Source organism: Filicampus tigris, chromosome 13 (genome assembly GCF_054856515.1).
Source record: "Filicampus tigris isolate MCC_2025a chromosome 13, RoL_Ftig_1.0, whole genome shotgun sequence".
Lineage (NCBI taxonomy): Eukaryota > Metazoa > Chordata > Actinopteri > Syngnathiformes > Syngnathidae > Filicampus > Filicampus tigris.
This window is the reverse complement of record NC_141229.1, coordinates 10618505-10637094: the sequence shown is the minus strand read 5'-3', so window position 1 is coordinate 10637094 and position 18590 is coordinate 10618505. Positions and strand designations below refer to the sequence as shown.

The following is an 18590-nucleotide window of genomic DNA, read 5'->3' as shown; positions in this document are numbered from 1 at the left end:
CATTCAATTGGCTCAATGGATTGATTGAAAGTAGCGCAAACCAATCGGTCGTGACGTTTTTAAGCAGGGTAGATTTGTCACATCTGCTGCGTCAACCTACCATCACTGATCCCGAGAAGTGTGTGTGAAGGCTCAGTTTGATGCGGAGTCATGAGAGTGTTTGTAAACAACGCATTTCGTAGGTAATTTAACAGCCACGCTAATTCCTTCAAATCTGATGATTCATTTTGTATACTGCATGCCCCATTTATTTACATGCGTGACTTAGTGACACAGTTCTGACATGTTATGGTTAATAAATTGACCGACAGTGTATTTTAAGCTTTTAGGGCAACTAACCAGGGAGTGTAGTGGTTAAACCTTAGCAACGTTTTAGCCGACGTGATAACGTTGACTATACTTAATAGTTCGTTGATATTGCTAGCCAGCTTGCTCACCTCGTTAGCTCGGCCGGCCGGGTTAGCAAATGACATGCCTTTGTCTCCTGTCGTGACAGCTCTGCTCAACGCAGATAATGACTAGCAGTGTATGTCGGCATGCTACAAGCCATTTCGCAAGTGCGTTTGCCCACTTGACGATAGATAAGCCATGGTAACGGCCATGGAGCGCAATAGGCTGTCATGCCGCCTGATCCCTTTTAAGTTGGCTAGTTATTTAATGAGTGTGATGTAAACGTTGTGTGTCAAAGCACTCTGTCTGTTTATTTTTGTTCAGGAAACTGCAGTCAGAGCCCTGCCTTCACACATCTTTGAGTACCATCATATCCTCCATCATCGTGGGATGCGAAGGATGTCAGAATTCATGTGTTTTGATTTCTTTCAGTCGACGGAATGGCACAGCTGATTCATTCCTAACAGTCATTCAGACGAACACATTTTAGCCAAAGGGCTTAAAAAAAGACCTTGCTTTTATCTTTGCACTATAGTGTACACGCATAGACTCAAGATGCCTTGGACATTTTCCGAGTCCATTAAGAAGCGGGCCTGTCGTTACCTCTTGCATCGGTACCTTGGCAACTTTCTGCAGGAAAAATTGAGTTTGGAACAGCTTAGTTTAGATCTCTACCAAGGCACGGGATCACTGGCACAAGTGCCTCTGGATAAATGGGTATGTTCATTTTAAGAAATTCAATCAATGCACAATCTGCACTGACTAGAATTGAAGGGAACATACTGTATTTTGTCTTTCAGTCACTCAACGAGCTCCTAGAGACGGCAGATGCTCCCTTTGAAATTATTGCGGGGTTCATCCAGACTATTTCTCTAACCGTCCCATGGGCAGCCTTGCTGCATGACAACTGTGCCCTTGAAGTCAAAGGTTTGGAGATGGTGTTTAGACCAAGGCCAAGACTAGGTAAGCACGTTTTGGACCGTTAAAACTTGGGAAAAGCATGATATTTTGTCATTCATTAATTGCTCTATCTGAAGACATTGTTGTGTCATTTTTTCCCCTTAGCATCAGGCACTGAGCCCATGTACTGGTCCAGTTTCATGACGAGCAGCATGCAACTCGCCAAAGAGTGTCTGAGCCAGAAGCTCACAGATGATACGGGGGAGAGCTTCCAACCGTTTGAAGGACTGGAGAAGTTTGCCGAAACAATAGAAACGGGTACATGATGTGCCAAGGAAGCCTCAGGAAGCACTTAGAGAAGTTGACGAGTGCAAAGGTGCATCAAGTAATTGCTGTTTGCATTGTCTCTCTTCTAGTTCTGAGAAGAGTCAAAGTGACATTTTTGGATACAGTTCTGAGGGTTGAACACGTTGCAGAAAATTCCAAAACGGGAATTGCTCTTGAGGTTCGAATCAACAAGTAAGTTAGGACACATATTTAAAACAACAGTCGCAGAAATGTTCAAGCCAAATTGTACTGTTTGCTATTTTCCTCCTAAATACAAATTCCAATTATAAAAAAACAATTTAAAAATTAAATGGATGAAAGTAACGGAAAAATACATCATGCAAGACTGAGCATGCTCTTGTTCTCAAGGGCCACATTTTTAAAAACAAAAAGTTAAGCAAGGTCAGAAGAAAAATTAAAATGTGTATTTTTAGTTTATGTTCAATTAAAAAAACGTTAATTGTTGCTTATGAAATTGTTTATTTCGTGGATGTTTTTATTATTTACAATGATCCAAATAGCCAAGTACTTATTGAGATAAATTGAGTATAAAATGCTGTGAAGTTAATTCCAGCATTAATCAAATTTAGGGGGTGATGCTTAAATTAACGCAAGAAGTTCATTTGTCCCAAACGTGCAGGTTGGTATTTTTAATAATGTCTCGGTGGGTAGGTTTAAAGGTCTTAAAGTCAGCCTAAACTTATATTTCATATGCTCTATGCAAACCCTCTAGTTGAAACAAGGCATTCTGATAGATATTGCGTATTTTGTCACTTCCGTCGACTGAAAATGACATCACAGACCCTCAGGGCTCAGATAACGACCAATCACGGCTCACTTGTTTTCTGAAGTTGATCCGTGATTGGTCGTTATCTGAGCCCTGGGCAATTGTGATGTCATTTTCAGTCGACAGAAGTGACAAAATGGCCGCCCCTTGAGATGGCTAAAAACGGGTGGATATTGCTGCTTGGCTCATATTTTACAAGCGCAATATTAATCACAATGCCGTGTTTCAACTAGTGATCCTTGAAAAAAATGTTTGGGTTGATTTTCCTTTTAAATAAAGAGCGTGCTGTAGCTGGCCCACGGGCCATAGTCTACCCAGCTCTGTTTTATTGGGTATTCAAAATTAAATTCTGAATTTTTATGACATATTTTTTACTTTTGTAATTTTTTATTGATCATTATAATTGTTAACTCATTCACTGCCAGACATTTTCAGACCCTCTTTTACCCTAACGTTTGAAAAAATTTGACAAAATATAAATAAATTCCTGGGATTGAATGGCTAGACTGTGAAAAGAAAAATACATTTGTCTTTGGCAAAAGATGTTTAGTATACATAATGTACTAATCTTTCACTATTCTGCTTTTAATTACCGTATATATAATTGATGACATTATTTTTTGTTGCTGATTGGCTGCAAGAACTAACAGGATTCTGCTCTTTCATAGTTCAGCATGTGCCATCTATTTTAGTAAATTATCATATTATATTCTACAAGGTTCTGCGTACAGGATTGAAGAAGTCATTGACTGTTGCCATTATGACTGAGTTCATCTGTCACAGTGCTTTTTTTTTTTGTGGGTTCTTTTACTAACTTTGTTGTGCTTTTATGTCCAGGATTTTTTATTCCGATGAAACTGGGGAGGAGAGCTCAAGTGTGAATGTGCATCAACCAATCACATTTGCACACAAAAAGCTACAGATGGAAGGCATCACTGTATTTTGGGATGAGTTCACGGATGTGTCTCGAGCTGGTTTTAAATCTTCTCCTCTTCCAACGGTTTGTCTTTTCAAATTCTGGATAAACTAGTTCCATGTACTTGCATCTTGTCACTAAAGTCACTTGTATGACAGGAAACAGAGCCAAAACTCTCTCCCAGCTGGAATCCAAAAATTATTTGCGAGCCTCATCCGCAGTTCACAGAGACCGTATCCTCGACAGCACCTTTTCAACCTGTGCAGGTTGGGAGTCTCTGTGGTAAAATTGAGCTGTCCCTCACGCTGAAAAACAACCTAGCCATGCCTGGAGCAAAGGTGCTTCAATGAATCTATTGTCTATATAAAATGTTGTGTAATTACATTTTGGTATTGATATTTATAGACAAGAGCACAGTTATCTTTCTTTGTCTCTCAGCTGGACGTTTCCGGGCACATTGACACATTGCTTATTTTGCTCTCACCACGCCAAGTTCATCTACTGCTGGACTTGTTTGGAGCGTTCTCCTTTGAACGTGAGTGCCTGTTTGTCAATGTAACACAATCGCAACCTCACTAAATGTTTACATTTCTGAGCATTTATTTGCTTTTGCATGAAGGTGCACAGGAATGGGCCAAGGACAGAAAGAGTCGACCCATGCAGCAAGAGGATGAGTACCGACTTCACATGGAACTAAACCGCTGTCTGAAGAAGGACACTCCAATGGCAGGAGCAGGGGCCGAACTCTTTGAGAGCCAGACAACCCGAACAGTCTCGAGTCGAGGTTTGACTGAAACTATCCCCCATAGTGGGGCCCTTAAGGTTCAACACTTTCCTGAAATCGATGCGATTCACTCCAGAAACAAACTGTTGCTAAAAGTATCATGTGCCTTTGAGAATTTTGCAAGTCGGACATAGTGTAGAGTACCTGGAGAAAAAACTCACGCAGCCACAGGTAGAACATGCAAACTACACAGAGGAAGGCTGGGGCTGGATTTGAACCCTCAACCTCTCCACTGAGAGGCCGACGTGCTAACCAGTCGATCGCCATGCCGCCATCGTATTACCCAACAGTTGTTACATTTCTGAGGTTCCACTGTATAGTTCTTTTAAAATGACGTCAAATGTCAGTCATCATAATGAAGGATTCTTCTTTTTTTTCTTTCTGTAAACAAACCTATGGTCGGAGTAGATGATGTCTTCTTCTCCATGGCTGACATGGACATGTCCCACAGCTTGTCGTCCCTCCCTCCTTTGGGCGAGCCACCCACTGTGGATTTGGACTTGTCACTCAATAGCAACTATTCTGCCTCCCCGAGAGAGTCGCCGCCGGGAAACATGACTGTAAGTCTAGCATGTATAATCGAATTAGATCCTGAAAGCATATTCTAGTGCAGGCTTATCACATACATGGATAAAATCAGAACCAGCTACTGATCTTAGTTTTGAATGCATTCGAATGAACTTCTGTCTTTTTAATCAATGTGTTTTTCTGGTGTTAGGCTCTGTGGGACGATTACATGGATGTGCCACGACAACGAGAGAAGCCAACTCCCGGAAAGTCACGAGACTCACAACTCCCTCAAACATTATTACGACAAACTTGTAAGTGTGGTCTGTTTCTTTGGTCAACTGCAAACGGGCTTTTATTCAAACGAAAGATAATGTTATGTCTCCCCGGCATTAGCTGTAGTCCAAAAAGGAAAATGTCTTCTGTGTTTTGCTCAGTGAAAACACTGAAATAGTCATCCTGATTATCGTGTTGGCTTTCAGCACACCCATCCAAAACCCACGGTGACGAGTCAAGGCCAGAGCTGGTGTTAAGTCTGACGCTGAGCAGTTTGGCGGTCTCAGTCCTCCACATTGACCCACTCCCACCACTTGATGCTTCCCCTAGTCCGCTGGGCCCTATGGCTGCACACTTCTTCAGCGTGGTGGGCCCCAGCCACCTCGACCCCGCTGCCTTCCTTCAGTCTCGATCAGTCTTTAATCACGCCTGTCCCCAAGATCACCTCAGGTGTGCATTTTTCTTTTAAATACTATTTATCGTGTTATCGTCTAGAATGCCGCCACGTGGTACAAGAAAGTACTCTCAGTTAGCATTGTACTTACTGTTTTACCTTTGATTGTTTTATGTCCATGGCTTATTATTTATTGTAGTTATGGCTTGAAGACTGCATAGGTTAATGATGTTCACCCGAGTCCAAGGTCATAATAGTTTTGAATTTTTCCATTATAGTTGGTTTTTATTTCGTTTTGACTTTAGTTTTGTAATTCAATTACTTTTATTTAGTTTTTTTAGAGCAGGTTTGTTTTTTATTAGTTTTTATTTTTTCAAAAGTTTCGTGAAGTTTTAGTATTACTTTTAGTTTTTTAGATATATGGAGTATTGTGTCGAGCGCAACATAAAAAAAGGTCACGAAGTGTTGTCTAAGTAAAGTACCAAAATATACATTGAAAAACAAACCCCGAAAACGCATCATATTAACTGTCACAACACTGTGACAAAGTCACAGGTATTAATGTATGTCATGCGGATAATATTTGTGCGACCTCACTTGAGTCTTACTGCTTTGAATGTCAGTACAGGAGGTCCTCGGTTTCGGTCCTAAGGTGGCGACGTAACGCTAATTTGTACCTAAATGGGAACCGACGTTATTAAAGTTGACGAAAATCTCCGAAATTAAAAAAAAAAAAAAAAAGCTTAGATTGAAAAAACATATTTATTAATGAAATAATACAAAACTAAAATTGTTTTCAAAACAATGAAAACTAAATTAAACTAAGAAAAATTACAATGACCTTTATTTAAGATTTTCTCAATTAAGAGTAGTTAAAAAATTAGATGAGTGACTTCCTCTAATATTTCTGGCGTCAGGCCAGATTCCTTGTACCTCCAAAATGATCACTTTTCTGGAGACTCAAAAAACTGAGCGTTTGTTCGGTAATTTGTAAAAAATAAAATAAAAAAGATAATAATAATCAAAAAAATAACACCCATGCACGTGGACTGACCAATAATATAGATTTGTGAAACAATACGAAAGGAAGTGCTTGTGTCTAGTCTCCAATGTCCTGCTGTACTTTGGCACAGTAGAGATAATGTTCCTAATGGGGCCGTGAAAAACTCAGGGTGACATGTTGCTACATCTGCAGGTTTGTGGGCCAGGGTCTCAAGATAATCTATGAGCACTGTCAGGGATCCAGCCTACGGACTTTCAGCACCGATGTCTCCCTTGACCAAATGGAGTTGCTGGAGTGTCTGTTCCCTTCAGAGACCATCACCGATGGCTCTCAGAGAGGCATTCAGTACACTGAGGTCAGCGATGCAACGCTGACTTCAGCACATGCTCTGCATGCTTTTTTGGGTGGATTCACAGCATGACACTCACGCATTTCTCTGTCACAACTCAGCTCCTGACGTTTAGCACTGCAGCCAGTGGCAGCGCACCACTTAGTACCTGCTTACACCTGCTTTACAAACAGGCTGAGCGCAGAGGCCCCCAGGTAAATGCAAACTTTAAAAAAAAAGCAGCCTTCATACTCGGTAGTCACATACATTTACAGCACTCTTGTCGGAGTGTTAGCTTAGCCTGAGCTTTACATCTGCAGGGTGGTCAGGTGCGACTCAGCACCATCCCCAGAAAAGCTGACATGCAGGTGGAGCTGGGCCCTGTGCGTTCCGAGCTCGACATCAGCATTGTGGACCGTCTCAATTCTGTACTTCAGCCTCAGAAGCTGGCCACCACGGAGATGATGACCTCACACATGTACACGTCCTACAATAAGCATGTCAGCTTGGTAAGATTTTCTGAAGCGAATGGAAAATCGACAGTTGATTTTCTAAGTTTTAACTTTGAACTCAAATTATAAATCATAGACACATACACCAATAATCCACAACATTATGACCCCACTCTAATATAGCGTGAGGTAAACAAAAGCAGTAATGCAGCTGTAAACTGCATACCACAAAGAAAAACAATGTTATATTTGTAACTCTGTGACAACATTAATCTTTGTAAAGGCATAATTGTTTATTCTACTCTACTGGATGTCAATAGATTGTGCAAGTGGTCACACTTTTGTGGTCTATGATATCAGTGTATGCCTGATAATGATTAATCGCCACACACCTACATCTTTAATCGCTCTGTGACTCGCTTTGTTTTATGATTACTCATAGTAATGTAGATGTTCATGTGCATTTTTTTCAGCATAAGGCCTTTGCAGAGGTTTTTCTTGATGACAGCCACACCCCCTCAAACTGTCACGTGTCATTGACCGTTAATGCCCCAATACTGGGCCTTGCGGTCCGGTTCCCCATTCCCGATCTGCGCTCCGATCAGGAAAGAGGTCCTTGGTTTAAAAAGTCCTTGCAGAAAGAAGTACTGTACCTGGAGCTGGAAGACCTGGAGTTTAAAACAGAATTTAGGGGTGGTAGCACACCAGATCAAACCAAGATGGAGCTCACCTTCAGGGAGCTCATTGGTATGATGAAGTCAAAAGTCAAGGAAGTTGCCATAATACCCATGAGTCCTCCATAACTGTGTTTTCCTTCATTTCCCTTCCACAGGCAGGTTCCAGGAAGAGCTGGATCAACCAGCTGCAAGGTTCCTCAGAGTGTCCCACACCATGGACGGAGACATGACCACATCTGAAAGTGTGAAATTTGATTGGCCACGGTATGTTTGACCTTAACATCCTTGTCTGTCTGTTTTGCATCACCTGCCACTGACGGCACACTTCTCCCACTAGTGTCGTGTTGAAAATGAACCCCACTGCGGTGCACTCAATCCTTGAACGAGTGACAGCCGAGGATGAAGAAGGGCCTGAGGACAATTTCCTTGAGGAGGAAGAGGAGGAGGGGGCTGCCCACTCACTGAAGGATGTTTGTGACTTTGGGAAATCAGAGCCATCACCCTTTTCTTCCCGGCGGGTTATGTATGAGAATGAAGAGGTAGGTGCCAAATTCGTCACCAAAGGTTGAATGATGGTATGCATCAGTAGTCCAACATTAGCACCACTTTACATACATATACGCAATTGACGGAGCAGATGATGACAAGCCCGTATTTCGAACCTTTTTGTTTGTTTCAATTCCAGATGGTCATACCTGGTGATGTTGCTGAGATGACTGAGTTCCAAGAAAAAACGATGAACAATTCTCGTTTTGTCCTTGAGCTGTGTTTCCCCAATGTGCAATTATCACTACCCAGCAAAGCATTTTATGAAAAACTGCACAACAGGTAAGTCATAAAAAAAAAAAAATCAAGCTCGATGATGAGAGGAAAAAAAACATAATTGAGGACTACACTACTGTACATCATTCTCGTAACAGACCTCAGATAATGTACTGTACCTATGCCCTCTGAGCAGCATACACATGACATGACAAAAATCATGGCGCTTTTGTCGTGAAAATGAAATGAAAAGCAATGAGTGTCCCAATACCAAAAGTAAACTTTTTTTTTTTTAATGCACGATAACATTGATGCTTTTCTTTTTACTATTCACACAATAGCTGGATGAAACATGACAACCTAAGAAGGTCACCCAACAGCATTTAATACATTTTTGTTTTAACCATGCTGGTATATGATATAATGCATTTGTATTCATTATATTCCAGAATAAACAATGATCTCCTGCTGTGGGAGCCCACCGCTCCTTCGCCTGTGGAGACAGTAGAAAGCATGCCATACGGTGTTGGTCTCTCCGTCGCCAGTCAGTTGATCAACACTTACGCTAAGGACAGCTTCACCCAGTTTCGCTCGACTGGGCCTGAGGGTGAGACAGCTAAAACTGCTGCTCCTGAAAACTCTGTGCAGTCTCTCAGTTTTCAGTGAAACGTAAGTGTTGTTAAAACTGAAGCAGACATTTTGAATTTGACACATTGTGTTATACTTATAGAAGATACCAGTGGTTCAGAAGAGGAGTACATGGACTACTACTCTCCTTCTTCTGACCAAGGGTTCAGATCTCACAGGAAGAAAAAGTCCAAAGTTCAGAGTAAGAGCTCCCAGAGCCTGTTCTCTGTCATTATCAGCGTCAACCATGGCTTGGTTGCTATTCAAACAAATGCTAAGGTACACTGATCGCCCTCTTCCTTAAAAATCCCTTTCGATACACTTTTAATTAGACAATTGAATGTTTATTTGGATCTTTTTTTTTTTTCCAAGAAGGAGGATAAAACACTACTGAAAAACAAACACGGGGAATTCTGGCTGGAGGTGAAAAATGCGGTGCTCTTCAGTGTTTCGCAGCATGAAGGCTTTAAAGACCAACACTATGTCTGCTTCCATACAACCAATAGTTCCATGTATCACCAAGGTAACCACCTGCACTGTTGTGCATTTCACCTGAGAATGTAAGCTGTATTAACTGATTTCCTTTTTTGTTAATGCACAAAGGACTTGTAGATGGAGGCCCCTCCTCCTCTGACATAAAGCTGCCATTCATGTCACATCCACACTGGCTGGAACCAACCATCTACCAATCGGAGTCACCCCACGAGAGGTCCTCGACTCCCTCAGAGGGTATTGGCTTGGAGGCCCGCAGCATGGTGTCCGTTGCTGTCAAGATCTCATCGCAGAATGCCGAGCGCAGCGTCAAGGTAGTGGAGACATAACCTGTTGATATTTATGCATTTCAAGTGAACGTAAATTGCAGAGGGAGAAAAGTGTTGACTATATTCAAAGCAGAATACATGATCTGTAGCAGGGGTGACAAATTGAAGGAAGCGATATGTAAAATACTTTCTAAGCTGCAGGCCAACATGATTAACGTTTATTTGAACAGTCTAATACTGGCAATGCTTTAACCAGAGATATTGATATTATTGCAAGAGGCAAAAAATAACTGGTTAAATTCCCTTCCTTCTGTCTGTTTTTGTCTTTTTGGAAAAGGGATTAACGCGGTAGGCCAGATTTGACCTTGAGTTGGACATTTACAATCTGTTGGATGTATTTCAGGCATTCCGACTCAATGGATTTATTTTTGCACGCAGGAATTTTTGGTTGCTGTGGGAGTGAGAGGAGCAACAGTGCAGCACAGAGTGGTCCCTCCCAACCTGGGGTGGTATGATCAGGTAGCAGCTCTGCTCACACATTTTATATGACATGTAATTCACGAAATGTATACAGGTGAAAACCAAAGACTTAATCTACTTGCTCCAGATCGTTGACTTTTTGAATGTTTCCGATGAGCCTGTGTTGGGTTACGCTCCTCCCACGTCTGTCAGCACCCTACATTTACATTTATGGAACTGCTCTCTTGACTACAGGTAAAGGAGGCCAGACTGATACTTTCAAAATGAATTAGCTATAAGTTGGTGTATTTGTCTGTCTCTCTTTCTCTGTATTTGTGACATGTTTTTTTTTTTTCTCCATCTTTGGACAGACCTGTTTATTTACCTCTGCGATCGCTGCTTGTGATAGAAACATTTAGCATCTCTAGCAGCGTGTCGCTAGACCACTCGTCCTCAACGCTCAGGTATGACGCGGCTATGACTGAAATCCAAGCTTCTGTTACTGCAGAGGAGTGAAACCGGTGAATCTGTTCCAGGATCATTTTGGACGAAGCTGCTCTCTTCCTCTCAGACAAGTGTAATGCTGTCTCCGTCAATTTAGCACGCGGTAAGTCAACCCTGGATGAAAGTAATGTTTGAAAGGCTTTTAACCTGTCCTCTTGTTTTGGTCCCAGACTATGTCCAAGTGCTAGACATGGGAACTCTGGAACTGCGAATCACAGCTGTCAAACCTGGCGCGGATGGCAAGCTGGTAGGAGGGACGTTCCTAAAAGACTTGAAGGATCTTGCATTTTTCACACTTTCTTACTGTGTTGTTGGTGATAGACGGAGCCGAGATTTGAACTTCGATGCTCTAGCGACGTCATCCACATCAGAACATGCGCCGACTCCTGTGCCGCCCTCATGAACCTAATCCAGTACATCGCCAGCTATGGGGATTTGCTTCCTCCTGCAGAGCCAGAGGCCAAGCAAACCAGCTCTGCACAAAAAAACAAGGTTAGCAGTGGCACCATTCATCGGCGGTGGAAAGTTTTAATACTTTGTTACTGCACTTAAAGAAGAAGCAAAATGGAGGAATGTGAACCAAGGGGCTTTAAGAACAACAGCAACAGTCAGTGAAGCAAGACATTCCCCGTCCATGACCGTATTCAAGAGAATTGTTGTAGTGGATGCCTTGTCTTATGCCAACCTAAAAGCTGCAACCTTTTGGCATTTAAAAATTCTTGGTCTAATTTGTCAAATCTTTTCAGTTGCTAAAATAACCAATTTTGTTTACATCATTAGCAAAGCTATGGAAACACGTTGTTTTGATCGCGCAAAAATCCTGAGCCAGCGCAAGGTAGTTGCTAAAAAAAAAAAAAAAAAAAAAAAAGGAACAGTTTTATTTAGTTATCAAAATTAGTTTTACATTTCGTCACTGTCCTGTGACAAACACTTGTCCAATTTGGGAAATATTTTTAATTTCTGTAATGTGGAAACACCATTCATGTAAAAATAGGAAAATTGAAAAAAATTGACATAAGCGTTTTTCACAGGACAGCGACGATATAATTGATGGTAGAAATTAATTTGGACTTTTAGACAGTCAGTACTTTTTTTGCTCTTCATTAAGTATAGGAGTCGAATCACTACAACTTTCATCAGTCTTTTTGTTTTTATTGTTCACTGAAGTACCGTATATGTACTTCTACTTAAGTACAGAGTGGGAGTACATTTTCCACATCTGCCCTTCATGACCAAATTACAAAACAGTCCTAAATTTCCTCAATGCTTAGTCTGAGCGTATGTTCGGACAGGCAGAGTTTCCCGGCCGGCTCGTCGCTCAGACTCCGCTGCTAGCAGAGACCGAGCAGCAGATTTTGCAGGATCTGATGAGCGAAGCGATGGAGGAGACCGATGGACAGCATGCTCCCGGGCTACAACAGAATGGTAACATTTTGGTTCATAATGATTGTGCCACTACACTCATTTCTGCCATACTATTAATGTTTGACCACATTTGCAGGTGCTCAGGAGGAGAGGAATCGTGACCATGCGCCTCCTCGCTCTGACTTGTTCCTGTTCCCTGATGAGAGTGGAAATTCTGTCCAGGATGCCAGCCCCACTTACCCCATCCTCCATTCTCCTCTCATCACTCCTGTTCCCACCCTGGCGCAGGAGACTGACGACTTCTGTATTTTGGAGACACCCGGTTCCAGAGCAGAGGTCAGCATGTGTTGATTGCGTCATAGCCTGATGCAATAAATGTAGTTTATTTGCCACTGCTATGACTGACTGGTGACCAGTCCAGGGTGTATCCCGCCGCTCTCTTGCCCAAAGGCAGAGTCACCTGTGACCCAAATTAGGACAATGGATGGACGGATGTTTGACTCCTGATTGTTGATGTATGCAGAACAAAGGTCACAGGTTTTATTTTATTTTTTTTAGTTTATAACAGAACTTGACATCTCAACATGGCCAAAGAAGTGTCCCTTTTACATTTTTACTCAGTGCTGCCATTTTTTTTTTGTCATGGGGTTGAAAGGTATATGACGACTAATCCATTAGATGTGTGCTTTCATTCTCATGTCAAAATGTGTTGACACCCACTTATTTGAAAATTCCACCATTTTTTTTTATTGTCAATTTGTTTGAGTTTGCGGAAACACTCTGCCTTTTTAAAAAAAAATTCAGTTTCGCTTTTGACTGTGACGCTTGCTCCCTAGCACCTCCCATGAATACCAGGGGGTCAGTGAAACTGAAAATGTTGTTAATTAATAAAGTAAAATTCACTCTGGATATAAAAAGATTTTTAAGTTGTACACACAACTGAAAAAGTAAACATGGGGCATACTGGGTCTAATCAATCAAAGATGTCTAACAACTGTGTTGCTAGGCAATACAGTGTGGCTCCTGCTACACAAGACAAATCGTTTTTTAACATTCAAAGTCTTAATAAAACAGCAATCTGTCGGTACCATTGCTCAAAGCAGCTCAATTTGGTCTACAATCTTTTGAGAGTGTTAACGGAGATGAAGAGCAGCTGACTACAACGATATGTTTCAGGATGTCGATCAGGAGCCCGTCGTAAAGCTGTTCACCTCGGAGCCGGTGCAAATCAGATACGATCATTTCAGTCAACCACTGGATGGAAGTGATTCCAGTCGCGGAGCCTTAAATTTTCCCATCCCGGAAGTACGTTACCTCATCAAGGAGATCTCCATTGTGTGGCACCTTTATGGTGGCAAAGATTTTGGCCGTGTAACGTTCACAGCTTCTCCTGCCAGAAGCCGGGGGTGAGTTAAGGTTTTTAACTTGATATGATTTCTAAACCTCAAACGTAAAGAAACATAAACATTTTGACCCTTTCTTTGCAATTCAGTACTACGCCCCACAGTTCCCCCTCCCAAACACCGATTCGACAGGCCAGAGTTTCAGGACGCACTGGAGGTGGAAAAGGAAGAAACCCCGATGTCCTCATGGAGATCCAACTCAGCAAAGTAATTTTTCTTCTCAGTTATTTTCTCCTTCAGGGAGCTAAAGAAGGTAACCCAATAATTATGAGCACCAAAAATTGTGCCAGTACACCTCGTGGTGGCTGATTAGTTTTTGTCACATGCTGTATCACGCTTTTCAATCCTTCTTTTCTGAGCTTTTGACCATCTTGTTTTCACTCTCTTCTCAGGTGAGATTTCAACACGAGGTGTACCCACAGGACCAGGAGGCCTCAGGATCACCAGCAGAACAGCCAGTGTCTCGCCAGGTTTTTGTTGTGCAAGACTTGGAGATCCGAGACAGACTGGCAAGCTCCCAGATGAACAAGTTTCTCTACTTGTACTCCAGCAAAGAAATGCCCCGCAAGGCTCATTCAAATATGGTAAGGAAAAGCAGAGCACACGTGCTCGCCAATTGAAGTCTTCTGGTGTGTTTGGTAACTTCCTGCTTTCTGGTGCTTAGTTGACAATTAAGGCGCTACACATGTGTCCTGAGTCCGGCCAGGCTCCGCAAGAGTGCTGCTTACGTGTTTCCCTGATGCCTCTCCGCCTCAATATCGATCAGGTAAAGCATGTTTATGTTTTGTGTGTGCTAAAATGACAAAAATAGCAAAAGGGTCCAAATTTCAAACACGACAGTCCTTTGTTTTGTTTCGTGGAAGGATGCACTCTTCTTCCTGAAAGACTTCTTCACGAGTCTTTCCACAGAAGTGGAGTTTTTCTCCCCACTTAGTCAAGATGGTAAATGATTCAACTTCATCATCAATAGGCTCTGTCAGGTTACTTTTAAAACTGTCTGACTGAAGTGTTTCATCTTACCGCAGTGAGTGTGTCCATGAAGAAAGCATCCGCCCCAGAGATCTCGTGCAGCTTCTCCAAGCATGCCGTCACTAACCAGGAGCCGGCACCGATCATCTCTGTGCCTGCACAGAGAAATTTGAGCCAAAATGGTTTCTCCGTGTGTGGCCGGGAGGAGGCTGGTGCCAGTGACACTGACACATCCACTGCTTTGTTCTCTGACCAGCCCATATTCTTTAGGTTGGTGCCAGAAAAAAAAAAGATGCAAAGGTCTTTACAGAGCCTCCTAATTGACTTTTTTTGTGCCACAGGGAGTTCAGATTCACCTCTGAGGTTCCCATTCGCTTGGATTATCATGGAAAACATGTCTCATTGGAGCAGGTGCTGACTCTTAACAAGGCTTTTGAGTCCATTCCACTCATGTTCATTGACTGATCGCCATTCACTGTTTTCTCCCAGGGAACATTTTCAGGGATCATTATCGGCTTGACACAGCTGAACTGTTCGGAGCTCAAACTGAGACAGCTGTGCTACCGACAAGGGTACACTTTTTTCTTCTGCAAAAAAAGTATTGGTGCAACGATTTATCGACAATGAATCGATTATCAAAATAATCAATTATTTTTTGTGAATTGTTGATTGTTTAGAGGCCTTCTTTAATTTGAAATCGTCCAAATCAGCCTTCTACAGTAAATATTAAACAGTAAATATTCTCATATTTCTGTAGTCCTCCACAAAAATGAAAAAGTAATGCATTGATGAAACCAGTAAAGAAATATAGAAGTATAATGAAAGCAATTAAAAATACAAAACTAAGAATCAATAGCAGCTACAGTTGTACATTGAATGAGTTGTACATTAGCCAAAACTTGATTCAAAATATTTGTAAGTAATTGGGCACTGTATGTACTTGGGTTTGTTGCCTATTTTCATATTTAGTCTTTGTTTTGTTAATTATCATTAGAATAAATCAGTTAGTTTCAGATATGTTTATATTCATAGTACGGCATAGTGAAAAGGATGATCATTTATATAGTAAATCAAACAAAATAGTCCCATTAAAAAAAAAGAAAAAAAAGCCATACCATGATAAATGAGTACTGTAGTTCTCTTTTTCAATCTTGCGTTTTGTTTTCTTGTAACTGTCTTGCAGTTTATTAGGCGTGGATAAGCTCTTTTCCTATGCAATTAATGAGTGGCTTAACGACATAAAGAAAAACCAGCTTCCTGGCCTGCTGGGTGGTGTGGGGCCCATTCACTCGCTGGTCCAGCTGGGTAAATATCGCCTTCTATTGCATGCATATGCTCCCATTCGCTTGTTCTGGTAATTAATGACAGCTGTTGCCTCTAGTTTCAAAAAAGTGCACCACTTATAGTAATTTATACCTTGTAAATACATTGTCTGGCTATGTCCTGCCAGATGGATTATGAACAATGCAAAGCCATGCAGCCCAATGCCTAAATGTTCTGTTCTGTTCTGTTCAGTTCAGGGATTCCGGGACTTGGTATGGCTCCCAATTGAGCAGTACAGGAAGGATGGCCGCATTGTGCGTGGCTTTCAGCGTGGCACCGCCTCCTTCGGAACATCCACAGCTATGGCCGCCCTGGAGCTTACGAACAGGATGGTGCGGACCATCCAGGTAAACTGCCGTCTTTGCTGTTGACAAAGACTGGATTTACATTTATGGTCCAAGAACCCGATTTTGATAGTCTAAATCTGATATTTTTGACTGTCCATTTAAATGTACATTTGAAAGTGGCACTTATCCCATATGACTGTTTATAGTGACCAAACACGAGACACCACATTTGTAGATGCATGTAAATAAACCCGCAAGTGTAAACACATTTCAGCGAGTAAATCCCCACATATTTGTAGTTCACTATTTACAAATGCACCTTTTTTTATTTTTGATTCATTTTTTTAATCCTGTTGGAGCTATCCCCAGCCAATTGCTGAAAACATTTTCACTGTTATTTGTATTCATGCTGAAGCTCCCTGAGATGCCACAAGATGGCGCCAAAAGCCTGTCTAAAAAGGAAAGTGACAAGGATGTATGTTGATGTGAGACATCTTCACTAAGTGACAAGCTTTGTCGGTAGGGGAAGAGCTAAATTTAGCCTGCTTTGTTAGTGGAAGTTGTGGACTATCTTCGACGAATAGTGCATTTTTTAAAAAACAAATAGGCATTATTTTTTAAGGTACCGGTAATATTGTAAGATGAGTTTGAAATGAAATAAAATTGTTTTGGGATGAAAGTGTGTCGTATATTTACAGTTTTAATTATTACTATAGGCAAATGTAAACATTTTGTGAATAGCTAGGGATTTACTGTAAACAATGATTTATATAAATATTAAATCTTCCATAACGTTAAGCTGGTCTGGGCTGACTCTAGCCCCGCCCCAATTGATTTCAGTGCAGGTAACATGCACATTACTCCACTGGTAGCCATCAACATTTATTTTCATTAATAAATGATGGACACGCACTAAAGGACCATATGTGACTGTGTATGGTTTCGCTGTAGTTTGGATTTAAAGCGGGTGTTTTTAATTAGTTTATTTTTGGTGTTTGGGCAGACTTTTATGACGATTGTGTGTTCCATTTTGTTAGGCAGCAGCAGAGACGGCCTATGACATGGTGTCTCCGGTGGCGAATGAGCGAGACACAAAGAGGGTAAAACGATTCTCACACTACGGGCTGGCTCATCAACCTGTTGACCTGAGAGAAGGCGTGGCCAAAGCCTATACAGTGGTGAAAGAGGTAACCAACTGAGGTTTGAGTATTCATGCAAAGGTGCGGTTTCCTAACGCCAAATTGTTGTTAACCCTCGCCAGGGAATCACAGACACGGCCCTGACCATCTATGACACGGCCACCCGGGAACATGAACAACGCGGCATGACCGGAGCAGTGGGCGGGGTTCTCCGTCAGTTGCCGCCCGCAGTGGTCAAGCCCCTCATTATGGCCACGGAAGCCACCTCCAATGTCTTGGGTGGCATGAGGAACCAGATTCACCCCGATGCCCGGCAGGAGGAGTCTCAAAAGTGGAGGCAAGGCGAGGAGTAACGGAAGAGAACATCTGTCCCGGTGTAAATAACAATCATCTCATGACGGTTGAACTCACCTGTTCCCTCACCAGTGCCTTCATGTTCATGCTTATCAAACTCTGTTGAGTCAAAGGGACGCATTCAAGTTATATCTGTATTGGTTATGTCGTCTTGATGATGCAGCATCTAAACATATAATAATTAAGACGACATGTTGTTCTCTGTCATTAGTAATATCTCACTTGTGACCCTGGATTGAAATTACATGTATTGCACGTGGACTTGTGTAAATAGTCTAATTTGTACCATTTCATGCAAATATGTGAAGAGGAGTGTAGGATGTGGTACAGTTATGTGAAGTTACAGCACTTTTGAGGAACTTGAAGGGTTACTGCTTGTCTAAAGAAATACACAGTAAGCGGCAGCTTTTTATATGTATATTTTTTGTGGGAAAGTGTTCAGCTGTCAACATTGTCAAGTTCCCCCTTTAGCTGCTTTAATTGTCAAAACCAAAATTTGGGATCTATTCAGTTTTCTTGATCCAAAGTCTTAAGATATTGCTCAAATATTTTTTTAGGTCTGTGATTCCTGTTTATTTTTTTTTTGTGGTTTTATTGCCATGGGCTGCACTCAACTGGAAGTAACTTGTACATAGATGTATAGTTCATTCTTGACTTTGTATTAAAAAGCATGAGTGGAAAATTAAAAACGTGCACTGTTAAACATTGTCATTTATGCGAATGCAATAATCAGCATCCAACATTGTCGCCGACACTGCAGCTCTGACAAATGTTTGACCCCGTTGAATCGAAAAATCACGACATTGTCATAGCAACAAAGGGACACGCATACATTCTATTGAGTACCAGAACTCAATAAAAATACTGTAAAATGTCCACGTTATGTTACGCTGAAA

General features: G+C 41.6%; 1 protein-coding gene across 4 annotated transcripts; it reads left to right on the top strand.

The window, feature by feature from the left end:
- The first annotated feature begins 16 nt into the window (after positions 1-16).
- Positions 17-18397, top strand: atg2b (autophagy related 2B). Of its 4 annotated transcripts, none has more exons than XM_086048872.1 (43): positions 17-182; positions 715-1107; positions 1191-1353; positions 1456-1608; positions 1707-1809; positions 3242-3404; positions 3479-3658; positions 3759-3855; positions 3940-4104; positions 4513-4664; positions 4823-4925; positions 5094-5337; positions 6477-6639; positions 6735-6827; positions 6933-7121; positions 7538-7811; positions 7897-8005; positions 8079-8280; positions 8427-8569; positions 8953-9110; positions 9234-9409; positions 9503-9653; positions 9734-9936; positions 10330-10410; positions 10499-10605; positions 10722-10814; positions 10887-10957; positions 11025-11101; positions 11176-11346; positions 12147-12279; positions 12356-12555; positions 13396-13625; positions 13712-13829; positions 14015-14206; positions 14287-14388; positions 14486-14564; positions 14648-14861; positions 14933-15002; positions 15081-15163; positions 15775-15896; positions 16107-16261; positions 17239-17388; positions 17463-18397. In XM_086048872.1, the coding sequence occupies exons 2-43, from the start codon at positions 946-948 to the stop codon at positions 17691-17693; spliced, it is 6225 nt and encodes a 2074-aa protein (XP_085904998.1). In that variant the 5' UTR covers positions 17-182; positions 715-945; the 3' UTR covers positions 17694-18397. The 4 variants fall into 4 exon arrangements, with proteins under 4 accessions (XP_085904998.1, XP_085904997.1, XP_085904994.1 ...); XM_086048871.1 differs by having other exon boundaries at positions 3738-3855; positions 9506-9653; XM_086048868.1 differs by having other exon boundaries at positions 3738-3855.
- The last annotated feature ends 193 nt before the right edge of the window (positions 18398-18590 follow it).

What these genes read in the sequence shown, in the direction of transcription:
- atg2b (XM_086048868.1), top strand. Translation starts at nt 946, where the DNA reads ATGCCTTGGACATTTTCCGAGTCCATTAAGAAGCGGGCCTGTCGTTAC. An exon ending in TGTCCCCAAGATCACCTCAG is followed by an intron (nt 5,338 to 6,476) that starts GTGTGCATTTTT and finishes CTACATCTGCAG; the next exon opens with GTTTGTGGGCCAGGGTCTCA. An exon ending in CAGCTGTGCTACCGACAAGG is followed by an intron (nt 15,164 to 15,774) that starts GTACACTTTTTT and finishes ACTGTCTTGCAG; the next exon opens with TTTATTAGGCGTGGATAAGC.